At 36.3% G+C, this 22,898-nt stretch overlaps 1 protein-coding gene and 1 long non-coding RNA gene across 3 annotated transcripts in view; one reads left to right on the top strand and one right to left on the bottom strand.

Annotated features, from left to right (window-relative positions):
• The window catches only part of LOC107650545 (uncharacterized), a 78,547-nt gene that overhangs the window by 19,799 nt on the left and 35,850 nt on the right, over positions 1 to 22,898 (top strand). The gene's annotated exons all lie outside the window — the stretch shown is intronic.
• The window catches only part of TMC3 (transmembrane channel like 3), a 67,283-nt gene that overhangs the window by 12,182 nt on the left and 32,203 nt on the right, over positions 1 to 22,898 (bottom strand). For both annotated transcript variants that reach the window (XM_001362911.5, XM_056805963.1), the window contains 9 exons: positions 19,965 to 20,074; positions 18,833 to 18,911; positions 17,914 to 18,147; positions 16,923 to 17,051; positions 16,416 to 16,483; positions 11,546 to 11,674; positions 6,662 to 6,772; positions 1,877 to 2,002; positions 540 to 618 (listed from right to left, as the gene is read on the bottom strand). In XM_001362911.5, the coding sequence (XP_001362948.4) occupies positions 540 to 618; positions 1,877 to 2,002; positions 6,662 to 6,772; positions 11,546 to 11,674; positions 16,416 to 16,483; positions 16,923 to 17,051; positions 17,914 to 18,147; positions 18,833 to 18,911; positions 19,965 to 20,074 (1,065 nt within the window). The remainder of the gene's footprint in view (positions 1 to 539; positions 619 to 1,876; positions 2,003 to 6,661; positions 6,773 to 11,545; positions 11,675 to 16,415; positions 16,484 to 16,922; positions 17,052 to 17,913; positions 18,148 to 18,832; positions 18,912 to 19,964; positions 20,075 to 22,898) is intronic.

Raw genomic sequence — 22,898 nt, 5'->3', positions numbered from 1 at the left:
TAATCATATGTTATGGCAGATAAATCTGACCGCTGTGATCATGGGTTTAATGTTAGAAAGAACCTTGGATATCATCTTGTCCAATTCTCTTATTTTATTGGTGAAGAAACAGCCATAAGACATGAACTGACATTCAAAGTCAAGAAAGCAATAAATATCAGAGCCAGGAAAATAGCACAGGCATTTGTCTGCCAATAGAGCGCCCTGTGCCTCTCCATTGCATCATAGTAGCATGGAGATGACTGAAGTCTTTCAATAGAGCCCAAGGCCTAGCAGGTTCTATGAAGCCGATAGATAAGCATTCAGATATAGTCCTACCAAAAGAATACTCTAATGACCAGCATAGCTAAATACAGGTAACTAAGTTCAGGTAGCCAGTTGATGAATTCCCTAGTGAAATAAAAATAAATAATGCATTTCAATAAGAACTTTCATATATCTTATAAACTTCTAAAATAATGTGACAGATTTTGGGGGGGGGATCTAAGATATATGGAAAAAGTCAAATCACAGAATAGTTAATTTCAAGTAATACTTGCACTTTGAATCTGCATTCTCAGTTGACTATTGGTGAACTTCAATGATCTTGCAATACTCTGAAGGTAATAGATCAGCATGCTAGAAGAGAAGAGCATGTAACCATACAGTTGGTAGGGGGAACATGCACTACTTTTAAGAGATCAGCAGAGTTTCTGGAAAGTCTCATGTGGAGTCAGAAAGGAAAAATCATTCTGGCTAAGGGGCTAAGCAGTTTTTCAAGGGTGCTAATATTTTGGATAAGTCAAGGCACAGTTCTCCTCTCTTGCTATCAAGGTTCTATGTCTTCTTATCTCATGTCCTTTCAAAATCCCACAACAGGACTATTCCCTCTGCCTAGGCCTTCTACACCTAAAAGACCTACTTTAATGCACTACTTTCACTCCATTTAATGCTTCTCCCCACTTCTACCTCTCAGATGTTGCAAGGTTGGTGGCTGTCAGCCAAGCTATATGAGCTGGGGTTAAGGACACTATCTCTGGATAATGGAGTGCAGCTCCTGGAACAACTGTATTTACCTAAATCTGACTATCTTCTTTGTGCTTCTTTTCTCCTCCTCTACCCCAGCTGAATTTGTGGCTCTGAATGTAGGAAAAGTGAGGAAAAGCATTTAGATCCTAATCGTCTGAGACATGTGCTAGTTGCATAGTAATCACTTATGACTACAATGCTTAATTTGATGACTTGGGAGATAAGCTTCAGAATTCTTGCCATAGCTAAGGATATGCTCAGTATTGATTTCTAAGGAGATGAGAGAAAAAAGAAAAGAACCTGTATGTTCTAAGATATTTATAGCAATTCTCTTTGTGGTGGCAAAGAACTGAAAATTGGAGGAATGCTCATCAATCGAGAAATGGCTAAACAAGTTATGGCATATGACTGTGATGGAATATTATTCTTCTGTAAGAAATGATGAGCAGATTAATTAAAAAAGCATGGAAAGAACTACATGAAATTATGAAGAGTGAAATGAGTAGAACTAAAGAGAACATTATAAATAGTGATAGAAATATTATTTGAAGAACTTGTGACTTGTGTATGTCCACCTCCAGAGAAAGAATTGATAAATAGAAACAAGCAAGATATAGTTTTATATATATATATACATATATATATGTATATATATATATATATAATTTTTGGTCACATAATGCCTTCTCTAGTACAGGGAGGGGAGAGGAAGAGAGAGAGATACCTGGAAACTTCAATGTAATAAACAAATAAAGAAAGGAATCAACCAATTATATCCAAAGTTAAAGATCATTGGCTAATCTTATATACTAGATTAAATCAGTGCTGTGAAACAACATTGTGATAAATTTGCAAGTTTCATACTTACAAGAGAAGAAGCAAAGCAGGAAGAATGACAACAGGGCTACTGACATAGCCAATCACTGAGTTGAACCACAACGGAAAGTCATTCTTAATAGTTTCAGATACAATATCATAGATTTTCTCTTGCCCACTGAGAGAGAAAAAAAGTAAGTTACACTGCTATTGATTAAATGAATAGGCCCTAGACCCAAATATCAGTATGTTAACACTTGAAGCTATAACTGAGGCAAGAAAATCAAACTGACAGAGTTGAAAGAAACCTTATAGGTAATCTATTTCAGTTCTTCAGCCAGTACTAGGAATCCTCCTTACAGTGATAATCCAGCCCTCTACTTGAATACCTCTGATGATAGGGAAATTACTACTGTACAAGTCAGCCTGTTAGGCAATTCTGGCTAAAACAAAAACAAACAAGATCCTCTCTAGAACTACCATTTATTGCTTCTAGTTCTGCCTTCTAGGGAATCATAAAGTAAATGAATACTTTTTTTCTACATGGCAGCCCTGGAAACATTTATTGATGAATATCATGTCTTTTCTAAGTCATTTGTCCTGCAGCCTTTAATTCCTTTATTAGGATGTTCTTACCATTGATGCTTGAATACATCTAGGGAGTGGAGGGAATCACTGGATAGCCATATAGTCTGTACTTTTAATTTTTTTTAATCGAGTCATTTAGCATATTGATCAACTGAGTAGAATTATCTTGGGGCAGTTATGACCTAAATAGCTTGTACAGAATCACACAGCCAAACTACATCAGAGAAGGAACTTGAACCCATGTCTTCCTTCCTCTGGGAATACTCACTATTTGTTATGCCAACCTGCTACTCCATAATTATATTCACTAAATATTGATAATTTGAGTATGTCAGTTATATTTGATTTTTAGTTGATGACTATCCAATTGTTATTGCAGCTACAAATTACAAAATTGTACATAAAATTTGGAAATGAGAAACAAATCAATACATACTATTCAATCCCTCCTTCCCATGTGTGCATGCATGCATGTACACAAATATGCTAGCTAACATGTTGAACCATAGCCTCTTCAGGAGCAGATTGGAGGCATGGAAGTCAGTTAATTGTTTCATGGTCACAAAATATCATTGACTTCACATAGATGGGTAGAAGACTAGGCTTAGAATCTAGAAATTCTTAGTTCAAATCCCAGGGCTCATACTAGCTATGGACAAGTCATTTAACTTCTCCATACTGTAGTAACTACTTCAAGGGGTGATTGTGAATTTCAATTTGATAATGTATGCAAAACAGCAAACTTTAGAGTCTCATGTCAAATTTGTTTTCAAAATTGGTCAATTCATTATAAAGAGTAATGAACTTGAAAATTAAAATTAAATTTTGGTTTCTAAGCATTCTCTTTGTCTCTGTTTCTGTGTTTCTGACTCTTTGTCTCTCTCTTCCCCTCTTGAGAAACTAGAGGCTAATTAGATTAGGAAAGAATCTTTTCTTTTACTCGTAAAGTTGATAAGATTTTCTTCACTCTCCTTCTAACTTCTTGAATACATGTTGCTAATCTTTCCTTCTGTATAAAGACCTCCTCCTCTGAAGGTGAGAGAGAGAGGCTGGCAGGTGAACTGAATTTTATTGAGGTTTTCAGGAAAGGGAAATGTGGGATTGTCAATCAAACAGGTGGTGTCATAGAGACATTAGCATCATATTGGCAATCCACAACAAGACAAAAGAAAGGAACCCAATATATTGGCCTAGCAGATTCACAGACCAGAAGCTCAATTAGAAATCCGTCTTCCTCTATAACCATGGCACTATCTCACACAAATGCTGAGTGAGTGCCTTTGCCATTACAAAGAAGTTATAGAAATTGCATGCTAGCCTTCCAGACTGAAGACATGGGGAGAGGTTTGAGTTTCAGAAAATTTGAGAAGGATCCAGAAATAAATCATGTGAAATATGAGAAATATATTCATAAGGCTGGTCCATGAACACCTTGCTCATCAGAGTCAGCTTTTGAAAACATCTTTAATACTTTCATGATTCATTCATATCTAGAACCTTTCAACATCATTGAAGTTTATTTTCTTTTTCAAGATTTGAAGGGATGTTATACAGAAGATGGATTGAACATGTTCTGCTCAGTTCATAAGAGGAGATCTAGAGTCTTCCACAGGTGAAAGTTATAGAGAGGAAAATTTTGGCTGAACAGGAAGACAATGATTCCTTATATTTAGAATAGTGCAAAGTTCAATATCTGCCTCTGGAGAGAATATATTCCTAGTTACTGTAAGTCTGTAAGTAAGGATAGGCCTAATAACGACTTTAATTATACTTGGAGCAGTGTTTTTCAAACCTTTTGGTCTTAAAACTGTTTTACACTCTTAAAAATTACTGACTACTCCTTAAAGAACTTTTGCTATGCATGTTTTATCTATCAATATTTGCCATTTTGGAAATTAAAATGCCTTAGTATTATTGTGAAATAGTTTTAATCTCACATATTCCCTAACAAAGTCCAGAGGACCACCAGAGGTCCCTGGATCACTTTTTAAGCACATTCATGAATTGATTTAAACTCTTTCATGTACATAGTCTTCATAATTACTTGTGACTACAAAAGTTTATCACCTGATTGGCCAAGCCATGATTATTATCTTCTCTAAATTCAGCAAGGGTGGCCTTCAGACAACAGAAATACAATACTTTATTGACCCTGTACTTAATTTTTCCAGTTTGATAGGATTTATCATAATTTAAAACTACCCTCTTATTGCATTCAAGAAACCAGAATCAACTACACACCATTATGAGATTCCAGAATAGATTTTTTAGCAGAAAATACACCCATATATTAAATATATGCCATTTAGTTCTCCAAACATACTGTATCTAAGTGCAAATATACATTTACATATGTGTATAGAGTGTCTATATATGTGTGTGTGTCTATATATATATATATATATATATATATATAGACACACACACATATATAAGTGCTGGGAGCCATCAAGCCACAACACCTTGACAAAGTCACTAGTGGTAGCTAAGGAGGCCACAGAGCGGCCCTTGGCAAGAGGTGACTGCCCACTCTATTCCCTTTGCATAACTTCTCTCATTAACATCCCTTACTTATGGAATTGACATGATTACTATTCCCCCTAGTCTCAGAAGCAATAATTCAAGAGCAAACTATCTGTACTCTATTTCTCTAAAACAACACCAAAAGATTAGACCCTTAAACCCAATCCCAAAATACTAACATGGGTTAACTTTTACTTAGGTACATAATTCCCAGTACAACTGTAGCTACAAGCCAAGCCCAGAACTTTCTCAGTTACAGAAACTTATTCTCATGAAGCCAGCATACAAATCAATCATAAAGGCCCATACAAAATGTGCAGCTATACCAAGCTTCAACATGCCTCAGTGACTTGTTTCTTCCCCTTGAGAAACTCCCTAGTAAACCCTGAAAAATGATCAGTCTAATATTAAACCTGAGTTGTGTCCCCAGTATCTCTCAACCTCAATGATATGATTATTGAATTGTCTTTAAGCATTTCTGATTATTTCTTTTTATTAAAAAATAATAAGTAAATTTCCTTGATTGTTTGTAAGCTCAAAACTCCTCACAATGAGAAAAATAAGCCACCTATGACAAAATCATTTATCTTGTGTGAAACCTTTATGCTTTCAAGAATCTATAATCACAATATAAGAATAAAGAATGTTAATAAAATGATTTGTTAAAAATTGATGTATCATTTTTCCAATTATCTCATTTATTTGTTTGTTTGTTTGTTTAAACCCTTACCTTCTGTCTTGGAGTCAATACTGTGTATTGGCTCCATGGCAGAAGAGTGGTAAGGGCTACGCAATGGGGGCCAAGTGACTTGCCCAGGGTCACACAGCTAGGAAGTGGCTGAGGCCAGATTTGAACCTAGGACCTCCTGTCTCTAGGCCTGGTTCTCAATCCACTGAGATACCCAGCTACCCCCTCAATTATCTCTATTTAGACATGGGTGTTAGGTAATGTATCTGTGTGCCAAGAAAATGGGTATAAAAATAAACATCAAGCCTGGGGATGGCAGAGCAGTTATCGGATGCAAAGCATGCCCATGGCCATAAATATACAGCTGTCTTCCCTTTGTTATTTTCTTGACTGTTGGGAACCCCTGGAGTTGTGAGTGAGGCTGGACCTTGCCTGTGGCTATATGTCATCTGACTACTTCTGCTGGTTGGAAAGAGATATTCCAAAGAGCCTATTCTTATTTGGTGTATTTGGCTCCATGGCAGAAGAGTGGTAAGGGCTACGCAATGGGGGTAGTGACTGCTTCAATTGCTTTAGAGGAATTTGAAGACTCCAAACCTTAGCCTTGGGATTTCCTATCATGTGAAAAAGTCTGTCCAACTACCCTACTCCATTCCATTAACCTTGGGGGTTTGGAATAATCCAGAAATATAAGACAGTTTGCTCATAGAAGTACAACTTTACCTTGCCCCAACTTCATAAAAAGTCACAGACCACAGAAAGAATTTCTAATAGGGATGAAATGATTAAATGATTCTGATCCTCTCAGTTCATCATTACAAGAAGCTCTGTCAGATATTTCTTCCCACTAAATACTATATGGTCATTTTGATTTTTCATAAAAGCTATTTATGTCTCTATTTACCTTTCAGTTTACCTAAGTTGAGGGAAATTATATCATTAACATACTATGTGGAACATACCTGGCAGGTAGTTTTTTTTTTTAAACAGGCTTTAGTTGTCAAACAAAAGCAAGTCTATGATGAAGCAATCACTCACCTAAAGGGACCACAGTTTAAAGATGGTTTATATCGGGCAATAGCAAAAATTGTTGGCAGCATACACAGAAACAGCATAAACAGCAACATTGCCAAGTAGAAGTTATTGGATCTACAAGAAAACCAAATATTGTTGGCAGAAAAATACAATGTGTACAGATATCCAAGGAACTGCTAAATAAGTGTGTGACATTGACCTTTCTGAAGCAGAAAGCTGCTCAAAAAGGAAATAAATATGAAGAGCATGTACATTTGGCTTTATTTCAACTTATATTTGTGTATACATACAATATTACATCTTATTTGGGGGAAACAACTCATAGTAAGGACCAATGGTCAGGGAGGGACACATTGGCGTATAAATAGTAGACCAGAGTACACAGAATGCTGGATTTGTAGAATGGGGAAACTTGGATTTATAATATGATTGATATTATGTGACTTTGAGGGTCTCTGAACCTTAGCTTTATCTTTAAAATGGAGGTATGATACTCACTTTACCTAACTAGTGATAATTGCAAGGACGAAATAAGGCAATTTGTGTAAAGTATTTGTCACTGTGGCTTAGATTTATTTGGTGCTAAGTAACAATAACAATAAACCAAATAATCAAAAACCAAACATTTATTAAGTACATTATATGGTACAGGGCTCCTAAGACAATGATGACAACAACGATGACAATGAAGTCTACTACTACTACCAACTTTATTTTTATAATGCCATACTTAAATCAATGGATTTGTGATTTGATTAATGTGAGTATACAACACAATTTATCTTAGCCTTTTCATATACAGATGCATAAACTGAGGCAGACAGAGGTTATACAACTGGTAATGTTGTCTGATGCAGAATTTGAACTCAGGTCTTTCTGATTTCAATTGTAGTTCTTTCTTCACCATATTACTTAACTGCCTATTTCCTTCTTATTCCTGGATGTTATCTCTCTCTTAAAGTTCTTATTATCTTCCTTGGCTGTCATATATTAATGATTCAAAATGAGCTTGCAGTCCAATAAATGCCTCTCCTCAGATAGTAGAAGTGGAAGAAGAAACTAAGAAGATCTGGTTTTGTAACTATAGTGTGGTAAATCACTTAATCTCTCCAGTTTCAGTTTCCTCACCAGTAAAAATTAAGGGGTTTAGAGTAGGTAATCTCTAATGTGCCATCTAACTCTTAAGTCTAATTTTTATGATTGTCCAAAGACTTGGACATGAGATTTATGTTCTGGAGTGTATAATTAAGCAGAATACAATTTATATCTTGATATCTGGTTGGATGTACTTCAAATATTAATATTAGTGCATTTGGCAAAACATTCTAAGTGTGAATGAGTATAAGTGGAAGATTGGTTATGTGTTGTTAATGAGATCTGCCAGGCCATATACCATGTCCTCTGTGTGATATTTTATTTGATGTCAGCCTATAACTGGCAATTAAATGATTCTCTCATTGAGAATAGAGTTATATAAGGTTATTGCTTAGATCAACACCTCACACCCTACACCAAGATAAATTCAAAATGGATGAATGACTTGAACATAAAGAAGGAAACTATAAGAAAATTAGGCGAACACAGAATAGTATACATGTCAGACCTTTGGGAAGGGAAATACTTCAAAACCAAGCAAGAATTAGAAAGAATTACAAAATGCAAAATAAATAATCTGGATTACATCAAATTAAAAAGTTTTTGTACAAACAAAACCAATGTAACCAAAATCAGAAGGGTAGCAACAAATTGGGAGACAATCTTCATAAAAACCTCTGACAAAGGTTTAATTACTCAAATTTATAAAGAACTAAATCAATTGTACAAAAAATCAAGCCATTCTCCAATTGACAAATGGGCAAGGGACATGAACAGGCAATTCTCAGCCAAAGAAATCAAAACTATTAATAAGCACATGAAAAAGTGCTCTACATCTCTTATAATCAGAGAGATGCAAATCAAAACAACTCTGAGGTATCATCTCACACCTAGCAGATTGGCTAACATGACAGCTATGCAAAGTAATGAATGCTGGAGGGGATGTGGCAAAGTGGGGACATTAATTCATTGCTGGTGGAGTTGTGAATTGATCCAACCATTCTGGAGGGCAATTTGGAACTATGTCCAAAGGGCAATAAAAGACTGTCTGCCCTTTGATCCAGCCATAGCACTGCTGGGTCTGTACCCTAAAGAGATAATGGACAAAAAGACTTGTACAAAAATATTCATAGCTGCGCTCTTTGTGGTGGCCAAAAATTGGAAAATGAGGGGATGCCCTTCAATTGGGGAATGGCTGAACAAATTGTGGTATATGTTGGTGATGGAATACTATTGTGCTAAAAGGAATAATAAAGTGGAGAAGTTCCATGGAGACTGGAACAACCTCCAGGAAGTAATGCAGAGCGGGAGGAGCAGAACCAGGAAAACATTATACACGGAGACTGATACATTGTGGTACAATCGAAGGTGATGGACTTCTCCATTAGTATCAATGCAATCCCTGAACAATCTGCAGGGATCTAAAAAAAAAAATACTACCCACAAGCAGAGGATAAACTGTGGGAGTAAAAACACCGCTGAAAAGCAACTGCTTGACTACAGGGTTGGAGGAGATAAGACTGAGGAGAGACTCTAAATGAACACTATAATGCAAACTCCAACAACAGGGAAATGGGTTCGAGTCAAGAACACATGTGATAACCAGTGGAATCATGCGTCGGCTATGGGAGAGGGAAAGGCGGGGGGGGGGGGGGGGGGGGGGGGGCAAGGGGAGGAAAAGAAAACGATCTTTGTTTCCAGTGAATAATGTATGAAAACGACCAAATAAAATAATATTAAAATTAAAAAAAAAATAAGGTTATTGAAATCTAGAAGTAAGTGTAGACTGTATTGAGCTTTTGTGTCTGATATCTGATTGAGTCATGTGTCTCTTAAATTGGAGTCAATATGGTATTGAAGATTAAATTATTTCTTTGAATGGAATTGGTGCCACTGGGGTCAACAGTGGTATAGAAATATGTAGACTAGGAATTAGGAAAATATGAATTAAAATCCTGCCTGAAATACTTACTGTGTGACCCTAGATAAATCATTTTAAACTCTCTATCCTTCAGTTTTCTTATCTGCAAAGTGGCAATGAAAACAGCACAAGGTTCTTATAAAGATCAAATCATACAACATATGTAAAGCAAGTTGCAGTCCTTAAAATTCCATGAGTTCTAGCTGTTATTATTAACTGAACGCAACTGAGCACATAGACAAATCTTGCTTGGATATCTATCCTAGTCCTTAAAGAAATTCCTTACCTGGTTTAGGATGTGATCTGGATATAGTAATTTAAGGTTTTGTTTCTCTTTGTATAATCCAAGTGCTTGGCCTCATCTCTTCCTTTATTTTGAAAGGGAACAAAGACTGAAGCTCTCTTTCCTCAAACCCATGACTACAAATACTCAGACTTTTGACATAGGCAGTTTGCTTAACTGAATGGTCTGACCAGACATTGTAGTTAAAATGATGCATTTTTCTCTTCCCCAGACTGGATCTATTTTCCAAAACTCAGTCAGTCCCTAAATTACCTTACCACATCATAAATTCTGTGAAGGATCTTCAATTGGCCCTGCTCCCAGACTATCCCAGTGGCTTTTTTGCAACTATAAGCAAGAGGTACTCTAACTCATTGGATAACTTAGGGTCAAGATCTCCTGATTCTTCTTCTTTGAATAAATTGCATAGAAATAGGGTTCTTCCATTCTGTTTTCTTTACCTTATTCATAGTATCATAGATTTAGAGCTAGAAGGGACTTCATTTAATGCAGCCCTTTCTCAACCTTCTCTCCTTTCCCTTATATTACAGATGAAAACATTGAGTCCTAGAAAAGTTAATTGTCTTATCCAAGTTCGCAAACTATTTGTTGTGGAAAAGCTATGAATGAGACAACCTAAACACACAAACTGGGGTTCTTCCTCTTGGCTAATTGTTAGATCTTTGAATACTCATGCTAGCCACAGAAGATTGAGCCTAGATGACTGTAATTCAAGAAATTATTTTAAATGCCTACTCTGTAAAGAATCCTCTATGTTCGCTTCTAGGTAGATTTCAGTTTCAGATAAAGCATGGTCTGAGTTTTCTTGTTTGAAGCTTAGTAGGAGCTTATGCTATATAAATAAGTAATTTATACTTCAATATATTAATGACCTTTGATTTTATCAGTTGAAGCCAATCTAAATATTGATGTAGGTTGCAATGCCTTCATGGCTTAGTAAATAGTCTTTGAGAGATTTCCATGAAAAGTTCATGACCTTGTGGTCACTCTAGTGTCCTCAGCAGCCTCTCTGACCTTTGTGTGACTGGTTTGGAGATGACAAAATATACCATTCATCCCTGAGGCTGCATTTGAAATCTTTCTAGTTGTGATCACCTCAGTGATGCCATGATCAGACACCAGAAAATGACATTCCTCATATATAGCAGCATGTGATTAGATGAGTGACTGAAGGGAGCGCAAAGCCATACCTCCCCAACAAGTTGGGAGTCAGCCGGCATATTAGTTTTTTCAAGTGAGATACACAGTAAATAATTTGGAAGGCAGAATTTTGACCCATCTTCTGTCTTCTTCCTCATGTTGGTCCCTTTTTCATCAAGGGCTCCTTGAAGGCAGGGGCAATCATACTTATCTTTTTATTCCCTACAATCTCCAGCACAGGACAAGTGCTAAGTAAATATTGAATGAGGGATGACACAGTGTAACTCTGGGCTGATAGCCTCTCAATATTTTTACGACTAAGACTTCAGTTAACAGCTCGTGCTTGCTCAAGTTAGCATTTTTGTTGCCCAGCAACACAAAGTAATGTGTTTCTTTACTTTTATTTTCAAGAAGTTATTTCACTGACCTGGAGGCTCGGAAAACTTGCTGATGGGGCACATTACAGGTTAGCACAGCCCAACTCCGTAAATACATCAGACCAATCAATTTGAGAACATTGAATGCTGGAAGACAGGGTGAGAAAAAAGCTCCCATCCTGTATAAAATAGAAAAATCAACATTACCACACAATAGCATATAAAAGCTCTCTCTCTCTATATATATATATATATGTGTGTGTGGGGGGGGAGATTGGGGGTGTATATATATATATATATATATATATATATCAAGAATATATATATATATATATATCTCAAGAATTTGTTATTTTAATATATATATATATATTCAAGCTCTCCTTTCCAGTTCCAGTCTTCCTATCCAGTCTAATTTCATTCTACTACTCATTTTTCATTCTCTCTGTTCTAGCCAAACTAGACTTCCCTGGATCCCTTCCTGACTTCTCATCTATCAAGTCCTTAACTTTTACTTTGAGCCATATGTTCAATTTAGTAAAAATTTAATGATTGCTCAATATGTTCAAAGCATGTTCCTAGATGTACAGATACAAAAACTAAAATGAAAGAAAATTGTCAAAGAGCTTAGATTCTGTGGTATAGCAAATATAGAAATGAGAAATATGTAAGATAATTTAAGGAGAAGAGGACACTAACAGTTTAGGGATATAGGAAAGATATATTAAGAAGGTCAGAGTTAAACTAAACCATGAAGCAAAATAAAGATTTCGAGAGGCAGTGATTTGAGGGAATTTATCACAGGTAAGGAAAAGACCTTTTGCAAATGCATGGAGGTAGGAGTTGAAATGTTGAATTCAGAGAACAGTCTGTAATCCAATTTTACTGGAATGGAGAATTAATGAAAGGTAATAATACAAAATAAGGCTGGAAGAGGAACTTGGGGCCCAATTATGGAAGGTATTAAATATCAGGCTAAGGGATTGATATTTAAGATGAGTCAATAAGAGGCTTATAATATATTAGCCAAGTGACTTGGTCAAAACTTTCTTTGTTTTAGGAAGACAGTTGTACAATTGAATGGAGAATGGATTGAAAAAGAGAGAGACCAGAAGCAGCAGGAACAATTAATGGAGTATAGCAAAGCAGACAAGAAGTAATGAGGGCCTGAGTTAAGGTGATAGCTGTGGGAGTGGAGGAAAAGGGATGGATATGAAGCATAATGGGGATGAAAAATGAAAAAATAATTGAATGTAAATATGAAAAAGAAGTGTTATAGATGTCTCCAAAGTTCTGCTTTTTTATGATAAGGAGAATATTAATGCCTTTAACAGAAATAGGGACAGAAAGAGCCACAGGTTTAGAGAGAAAGAAAAGTTTCCCTTTAGGACATATTGAATTTGCAAACAGGCTATTAGAGATGAGGAAGATATCAGGAATAAATGTATAAATTATGGAATAATGAACATAGAGGTGATAATAAAACCCATGGGAGTTGATGAGATCATCAATGGAAAGACTATAGAAAGGGAAGCAAAGAGGGTCCAGAATAGAGCTTAGGGGAGAACCTACATTTAGGAAACAGGACCTAAATCATTTTTTTTAACCTTTAACTTATATCCTAGTATAAATTCTGAGACAGAAGAGTGGCATGGGCTTGGCAATTGGGGGTTAAGTGACTTTCTTAGGGTTACACAGCTAGTAAGTATCTGAGGTCAAATTTGAATCCAGGTCCTCTCAATTTCAGGCCTGACACTCTGTCCACTGTGCCACATCGCTGCCCCCCAGACCTAGATCATTGTTTAAGAAAGTAGATGGTGATAGGTGATCCAAAACTGAAGAGTGGGAAAGAATGGATGAAGGAAAGACGAGAGTAAGAGATTTGAGGGAAGAGAAAAGTGAATTGTTAAATAGTTTTGCTATAAACATCAAGACTATTAAGGAGGGACAAGTATGACAAATTAGGAAAATATGAATGATTTTGTGATGAGGGAAGTCATTTATACTAAACATCCACTTGACTCCTCTGTCCATTTACTTATCCACAGGAGGGATTGTTATAAGCATAGGGAAGATCAATGATAATGGTAGTTGAATAAATTATTTGCTGAAAGATATCCCTTCTCTACAACTATGGAAGTCATTGTATGTCTTTGAGTCCTTTCCTACTTGTCATTATCACCATGAAGCCTCACCTATCTCCTTAGATTCTTTGTATTTTTCATAGCACTTTGCTTGGACCTTTCTTTGTATTTTCACTGTCTCTTATTGTAGGCATTTATGTAAATACCTTTTTACTTCATTAGGTTATAATCTTCTTAAAAGGAAGGTTGATATCATCTATATCTTTATCTCCCCATTGTCTAGCAGAGTGTCATATATTCAGTGCAAATCTAATAAGTGACCTTTGAGTTTAATAACTTGTAAAATAGATTTTGATATTATTAGAGGTCATATAAAGAAATTTGACAGGAAACTAACACTATGCATTTATGGGCCAAGAAAGATTATTTAAAAGTATATATTAATTGATTCATGGATTATTAGAGCTGAAACATGTCTTAGGAATGATCAGGTCCCTTTATAAATGTTCATAGATCTGAACCTTCTCTGCATATGGAAAGGAATGCTGTCTTTAAATATTCTCAGAAGGAAAAAAATGTCCATGATCCCCTTAGAAATTTTTTTTCCAATACTACTTGGCCCAATGAAGGTTTTCTCTATGTATCAGCTCTAATTCTCTGACTAATAAAGCTTGACTTGCCTGTTTTCCTTTTATTATTGGGTATTGTGGGTAACTGGTCTGAACAGAATTGAAAGGAAGGATCATTAAACAATTAGGACCAGGCAGTGTGGTCTTGTGGAAAGACCACTGTATTAAGATATAGGAAACTTCAGTCCTGGGTTCATCAATAATCATGTGATCTTGGGAAAGTCACAGAAATTTTTGTCTTACAGAGTTCTCCCCTGCCAGATGAACATAACAACTGGCATACCTAATTCACAGGGTTATTCTTTTTTAAAAATATTAATTAATTGATTAACTAAGATTATTTTTCCAAATTTATATGATTCATATTCTTTCCCTTCCTCCCTCCCTCCCCCTTCCTAGAGCCAACAAGCAATTCAACTGAGTTTTACATGTATTGTTGGTCAAGACCTATTTCCATATAATTAGTATGTACAATAGAGTGATCATTTAGAGTCTACATGCCCAATCATATCCCCATAGAACCATGTGATCAAACAATTGTTTTTCTTCTGTCTTTCTACTCCCACAGTTCTTTCTCTGAACGCGGATAGCATTCTTTCTCATACTTCCCTCAGAATTGCCCTGGATCATTGCATTGCTGCTAGCAGAGAAGTCTGTTATGTGTCACAGTGTATCTGTCTCTGTGTATAATGTTCTCCTAGTTCTGCTCCTTTCACTCTGAATCAATTCCTAGAGATCATTCTAGTTCACATGGAATTCCTCTAGTTCATTTTTTCCACAGGGTTGTTCTAACAATTAAAGGAGTTTTACTCACATGTATAAGAGTTACATTGTAGGAAGGTTACCTGGCCATCACCAGTGAATAAGATGAACCCCAAAATTAGCTATTAGAAATGCTGTAGTAATTCAAGCAGTTAGCTCAGAAAGGTCAAGGTGATAGAGTAATGATAGCTTGATGAGGAAATGAGCTCTACAGAAATGAATGTAGATGAGGGGATCTCAGGTTTAGAGATAGAGGATCTTTAGAAGCATGGACTCTTTCTCCTGCTAATTTGACAAATAAGGAAAGTGATGCAAAGGAGAGACATAATGTAGTAAGTGTCAGAACTGGGAACTAAAATTAGACTCTCTGATTCCAAACCCAGTGTTCTTTTCATTGTAAAGGCAAAGAGGACAGCAACAATGGAGGCTAATTTGCGCGATTTTCAGATGAAGAGTCATTATCTCTTTCCTTTCACTTCAAGAAGAGGGGCGGTGCCATTTATCAGCAGAACATGAGGAACTGAAACAAAAACTAAAAGAACTCAAAGTATTTTAGAATTAGCTGAGAGCTTGGAGAGAAAAGACAAGCAAGAGCTGTGGAGTTGAGGGATTATGTTGGAAGAGATGCAGAAAAGAAGAGAGAAGAAGGAGGGGAATGGAAAGACAAGCCAGAAGAAAGCTTAGAGACTATTCTAGCTCAAGCCTTCCCCTCTTTTCTGATGAGAAAACAGGTATAAGAAAGTGAAGTGAATTATCTGAGGCCACACAGTTATTTAGGGGCAGTGCTAGGAACAGAACTTGGTGTGAACTCCCTAACCAGTGATCTTTCTATTTCATCATAGCTTCCTCTTGTTTAGTATAAGAACTATAAGAAGTGAGGAAGACAGGAGAATAAAAGAAGATATGGAAAAGAAAATGTATGATAAAAACCCTTATGATCACTTCACTGATCATAGGATATTAGAATGGGAAGGAACTTTTGAGATCACTTTGTCCAATCTATTTTATTGATGAACCAAATGGAGGTTCATAGATGAATAGAGGTGAAAGTCATAATGTTAACTCTCATTAATCTTTTTTTCCACACCCTTCTTACTTTCCTCCTTTGTAGAGCTCAGGAAAAGCTGTCTCATACCAGCTTATATTGAGTTTTATTTTGAGATCACTTTTTAATGAGGTAGCTGACAGTTTTGAAAAACAAAACTAATTGAATATTTTTTTTTTAGCATCCTCACCCTTTCAGGACATATATATGATTGGCTTATAAAGGGTCTTGAGAACTGATGAAGGTCTTAAGAAAGTATAGATGATCATTACTATTTGAAGTGATAGAACTTTTAAATTCTGAAGATAATGCTGGGTATGTTTGTTAATGGTGCAGTCATAAATTGAAGCCTTTAGATTAAATGGACCGACTAGAACATGGAAAAAACTTTGCTACCTACCAAATCATTCCTTGATTGTAGACCAAATGGAGTACATTTTCAGCTATTTTGAATTCTCCATATTCTGGCTAGAAATAAAATCAATAGTTAAATAGTGAATAAAATACTCTTGTTCAAGCGAGGGAACCAAGGAATTTTATTTATTTTGTATTTGCATTCATATTTATTTATATTCATATTTATTGATATCTGTGTGTATATTTGTGTGTGTGTATTTGTGAGAGAGAGTCAGACAAAGACAGAGACAGAGAGTGAGTAAGAGAAACAGAAACAGACAAAGACAGAGGAAGAGAGATTGACAGATACAGAGACAGGAACAGACACAGAGAGATTAATCTTAGGAGAGAAACTAGTTCTATTTGTCTTTCCCCTTCTCCCATATAAACTATCCTCCTTAGAGCTTTTTGCTCTGGCTAATGTAACAAATGGACATCAAGAGACTGTTAAGTTAACTCACTCAAAACTTCTTGAACAAGATATCTTAAATTAACATAACATTTAACTTACAAACTTGCTTTCCAGGTCCCAACACCAACAGTCACTTAAATATCGAACAAAAAGACCACGGAAAAAATCAATAAGCAGAATGCTTGCCACTGTGAAAATCATGTCAATAATGGAAAGCTTCAGCATTTCCTGTAAAGTAAAAGGTCTTGGGTTATTGACTATTTAAATTTAGTGTCTTCTTTCTGTCACCTCCATATCTGTTTGCCAGTATCTTCATTCTCTCTTTAGTATTGGCACAGTAGATAATCTACAGTTTCTTTCAGTACTTTGTAGTTTCTTGTTTATCCCTTTTTATATTTTGAATCTTCATTTTATTTCTTCTGATAGTATGTTTGCCACTCCTTTTATTTTTCTTGATTTACCTGTTACATAGTAAAATTTTTTTCAACTCCTTAATTTTTATATTTCTTGTAAATCAGAGATTAGATTTTCCTATCCAGTCAGTCACCTTTTGGTTTTATCAAGTTATTTATTTCATTTAAAATTATGAGTTTGATTTATTTTTTTCCATTTGTTTCTAATATTGCTTTCTTCCAAATTAAGATTGTTTCTCTCGATACTTTATGAGTTCCTGAAGACAGGGACAATGTTTTACCTCTGTGCATTCTTAGTGCTTAGCATGCTTAGCATAGTCCTTGGCACATAGTAGGCACTTAAGAAATGTTTAGAGGCAGATTGTTTTCCTCTTCTAAAAACATAGTACTAGGTCTCTTTAGTTTAAACTCTTTTAAGACAAACATATTCCTATAGACTGTCTTCCCTTTACACCCACCAGACCCTCCCCCACCTTCTGAATCTGCATTAATCCTAGGCTATCTGCTGCTTCCCCCTATTTAAACCTTTTAGATATTAATCTATTCATTCTTTTGACAAATACTGATTAAGTACCTACCTGAAGCTCTCAGTAGACATGAATAAGACTAACTCATTTTTCTCTCATAAATCAATGTAATATAACAACAAATTTACCAATTTGTTGAAGCCTGATTACCTGTCCAACATATGTTTCCCAGCATTGGTCCTGTTGATTCTGCACATTATAGTTGTAGGAAGTTGTCTTATTAGTGACTGTAATGGGTATTAGGTAATGTTGAATTGTGTTGTTTTGTTTCACTTGGATACCAGAAATTGTTGGGGACCATTTCTCTTCCTCAGAAAGTGCTCTGGTTGGTAGGAAGTGAGGAGAATATTCCCAGATGCTTGCATTATTTTTGGCTTCAGTTTCCTGTAGGAAGTAAAGCAGAGGTCACATACATCCATGTCAATGAAGCTTTGATCCTAGGGATGCCTTTCCTTCAACAAATGACTTCATGTGCCCATAGCATGTGAAACTCAACTCATTTTGGCCAAGAATAGTGATTGGGGAGCTAGGGTTTAATTTTTGTTCCAGCAGGCATTTATTTAGCCTGGAAAAGAGAAGATAGGTGGATAGGAGGTATATCATAGCTCTCTCCTAATATTTGAAGGGCTGCCACAAAGAGCTTAGACTTGTTCCATTTGGCCAAAGAGAGTAGAACCAATGCAAAATTTCAAATTTGATCTTGATATCAGGAAACATTTCCTAAAAATTAGAGCTGTCCAAAGTACAATGGTTGGCCTAGGTAGCTGGTACAGATACATCTCTTTCTCTTTCTTTTTCTCCCTCTCTTTCTGCTCTCTCTCTCTCTCTCTCACTCTTTCTTTCTTTCTTTCTTTCTTTCTTTCTTTCTTTCTTTCTTTCTTTCTTTCTTTCATCCTTCCTTCCTTCCTTCCTTTTTTCTTTCTTCCTTCCTTCCTTTTTTTTCTTTCTCCAGATTACATGGGTTTTATTTATGTGGCAAGTACTTATCCATCAGCATATGCAAACCTAACAATAGTAGTCTTTCCTCTGTGTGTTTGAAGATGCTGTTAGAACATGATAGAATACTCACAGCAATACTCATGCTGTTCACCTTGTCCAGGAGAGCAATGATGAGGCTGTACAGGTTTCCAAGATATAATACAAGAACCCTGAAAGTGACAAATATGCAAAAAAAAAAAATTAGACCTTCACACTTTTGTTTGATGGCTCTGTATTGCAGAAATTAGAGATAATTATAATCAATCTAGTAGGATAGTAAGTATTAGGAGTCAGATTTCTGGGAATCTATACCTGCATTTGTCACACTATCTCAGTGATCTTTAATGACTAACTATAGTTCTCTTCCTTTCTTTCTTTGCAAAAAGCAAGACTTAGCCTAGTTCAGGAATCTTAAACCAGACACAAAGAACTGCTTGTAATCCTCTCCCTCTCAAGATATATTTCTTTTTTCAAGTGTGTAGGATTAGATTTGAGAAGAGAAACATATTTAGATAGTAGCAAAAATCAGTGTATGTTTTCACAGAAAATTCCTTTTCCCCTTCCAACCTAATAGGTGTTAAGCACTGTGGGGGAGTCACAAAGATAAATAAAACATAACCCTTCAACACAAGGAGCTGCAATTTGGTAGAGAAGTATAAAAGAAAATACACTAAGCTTTTTTTTTCTTACCATAAAACAAGAACAATGGTACCAATTGACCTAATATGATTATTGTAAGGACAAATTAGATAACAATTTAGATTCTCTTTAGTGGCTCCTAGTAAGGTAGACACAAGGAAAGACATTTCTCTCTCTCAGATAAGGAGAGGATGATTATATAGTGAAAAGGAATATGGGCTTGGTTAGCTCTATAGTTTTTAATGCTGATACCTTGGGGAAGTCACTTAATCTCCATGGACCTCAGTTTCTCACTGGCAAAATGAGGAGCAAGATTAAATAATATTTAAATTTCTAAAAATTCTAGAATTTGTCCATTTTTTTGGTGATGATAATAATGTATACCATCTCACCTCCAGAGAAAGATGCATTTCCCTCACTATTTCTTTTACTCCCAGGGGAAGGACTTTGGGTTAAAGGGATCAGAACAGATATGTCAGCCTTGTTTTATCTTTATTAGGAACAAAGCATGAGTATGCCAGCTACGCTAAGCCCTCTGGAAAGAATACTATATATACTAGCCATATAGAAAGTGATTACTGTACCTTGCAAGCTGGAATCTGAGTGTAGTCCGTGGGTGGTACATCTCTAATGCAGCCACAAGTTCAAAGGCAGAAGGAGCTATCATAGTAATCAGGGAAACCACCACACTGACCTACCAAGGAAGGAAAGTTTAGGTTTAGAGATCTGAAATCATTTAAATTTTTTATATTAGTTACAACTTTTGGCAATAGGGGTCATAGAGTCCTTTGTATGTTAAACACATAGTAAACAAATGATATGAGTGATTCAGAATGTCAATTGATTAGTGAAAGAGTAAGCAACCATAAAATAACAGTGATTCTTTGATGTAGGAAGCTATTAAAATAATGGTAATACTACATGTACCTGGATGGTGAGAAAATCGATCTTCATTTCATATGACTATGCCATCCAGTGCTTCTAAGACTGAGGATCTGGGGAAAACTCAGATTTCCAACTCTCAGAGAGAGCTGGAAAAGGCACCAGAGATTATTTAGCCCAGAGGTGTCAAATTCAAATAGAAAAGCATCCTTGAAGCTTCTATTGATTTAGAAAACCTTATATTATCATTATTTATGTTTGATTGCATTTTATTTATTGTGTTAAATATTTCCCAATTACAATTTAATCTGGTTCTGACAGATGGGGGAATGTTGGAGTAGAAATGTTACCCTGTGGAGGTGATCCTCCATATCTGTATTGCTGATTTGGACTTCTGAGCTATACACCTGTCTCTTCAGATGCCTAGTACTTAGATGCCACTGGGATATTCCACTGGCAATTCAAACTCAATTTGTCATCAAAACAGCTTATTGCATTCTCTTCAATAACTTGTTATTTTGATTTCATGCAGAATTATGTTATCTCAGAGCTGAAAGGAATCTCAAAGGTCATCTATATTTAAACTTTTAAATTTATCACTAAATATTAAATTTATTTAAAATATTAAATATTCTCTTCTTCAAGAATTAATAGCATTTACTAAGAACCTACTGTGGGGTGTATGGGGAGTTCAGGGAGGAGTAGTATCTCTGGTATGGAGGGCTTGTCGTGCCCTCCTAGGGCAGCTCTCCAACCTCTGACCCTCACCTGACACCCAGTTCTCACTTGTGGCTCCTAGTAGCTGCTACCATGTGTCAGCAGCTACACCCTGGGCAACGGCTTCGACAGGCCAGCAAAACCTTGTGAGGGTAGCCATTGGGTCATAGACCCCTGGTGAATTAAGGCTTTGCTCACCCAGCATGTGAAGACTGCTTCAGCGGAACATGAGGAAGAAACCAATAAGAAGGCTCAACTGCTGAGAGGGCGACGCAGCAAAGCACTGTGGAGTGCTTAGGGTGTGTTGGAGCACAAAAGACAACACAGCCATCCGATGCAGCTGAGGAAGTCTCCAGGTGTAACGATTTTTCGTGCCACTGGACCCAGGCTTCCAACACCGAGAGAGTGGGACTGTCTCTGTGCGTCGACTTTTCCACTTAAATCTCATTCACGCACAAGTGTCTTTGTGCACACTCATATATACACCATAGATGAAAATGCACAAAGACAATCGTCATCCTCGGTTACTGAGAGACTACTACTACTGTGTGTCCTTAATAAGTGATCATCCAACCTTTCCTTAATGATCTCCAGTGAGACAGAAAATATCTTCAGAGGTAGCATAATTCACTTTGGGACAATTCTAATTGTCAGGACGTATTTCCTTCCAAAGACCTACAATTGGTTTCTCAGCAATTTCACTCATTCATTGCTCCTAGCTCTTCCCTAAAGTTGTAAGCAGAACTAGTCTAATGTCTCCTTTACATGTTGTTTTTGTTGTCTTTTTTTTAGTTATGTCTGTTTTTTTTTAACCTCATTTTGGGTTTTCTTGGTAAAGATACTGGAGTGACTTGCCTTTCCCTTCTCCAACTCATTTTATAGATCAGGAACTGAAGCAAACAAGGGTAAGTGATTTGGCCAGGATCCCACAGATAGTAGTTAGATTTGAACTTATGAAGATGAATCTTCATTCTGATTCTAAGCCCAGTGCTCTATCCCTTGTGCCACTTAGCTGCCCTTCTTTTTCGTGACAGCCCTTCAAATACATTACTTTTGTCTATGCCATTGTCATTTACTTATTCATTCAGTTTTCCATGTTTAAAGGTCTGGTATTAGATTCTCTCTCTTTCTCCCCTTTTCTCTTTCCTTCCCTCCCTCTCTCTCTCAAGTCATTTACACAAATTAGGACTTATAGATCAAGTATCATTGATTCTACATCTGTAATAATGCTCCCATCACTCCCTTCTTCACTCTCTATTTCCACTTCTACTACCAAAGTATAGGCATTCTACCACCCAAGTGGACTATTATAATAACATTCTAACTAATCTTCCTTCCTCAGCGTCCCATCCCTCCAAACCTATTAGTACTAGGAAGTCTTCTTTATGCATAAATCTGGATATGTTACTTTGACCAAAGTCTGAGATGGCTCTCTATTATTTACTAAATAAAACTCAAATTTCTTAACTTGGAATGCAAGGCCAGCCTGGTACCACATTACCTTCCCAGTACTGTTTCCTATTATTGCCCTCCATATACTCTCTGCTCTAGGCCAATTGAACTACTCATTATGCCCTATAGTTGTTTCTCCCATTTCCTATCTTCATGTTTATGCCCATACTTATTCTTATGCTAACCAATTGGAATCTTACCCTTTATGTTTTGTATTCTTATCTATCCTTTAAAGCCCAATTCAAACTGCAACTCCTTGAGGAAGTCTTCCTTGGTCTTTTCTCCTCATTCCCAGTCAGTAAAATCATTTTCACTAGAATTTCATATGGCATCTAGTTTATAGCCCCTTTATGCACTTGCTATATGTGTATGTGTACTGTAAGTTCAATGAGGACAGGGATTGCATCTTAGTTTACTCTTTGAATCTCTAGCACCACAGAAAACAGTGCGCTGAAAAAAAGTAGTGC

Source organism: Monodelphis domestica, chromosome 1 (assembly GCF_027887165.1).
Source record: "Monodelphis domestica isolate mMonDom1 chromosome 1, mMonDom1.pri, whole genome shotgun sequence".
NCBI lineage: Eukaryota > Metazoa > Chordata > Mammalia > Didelphimorphia > Didelphidae > Monodelphis > Monodelphis domestica.
This window is presented reverse-complemented; position numbering and strand designations above follow the sequence as displayed.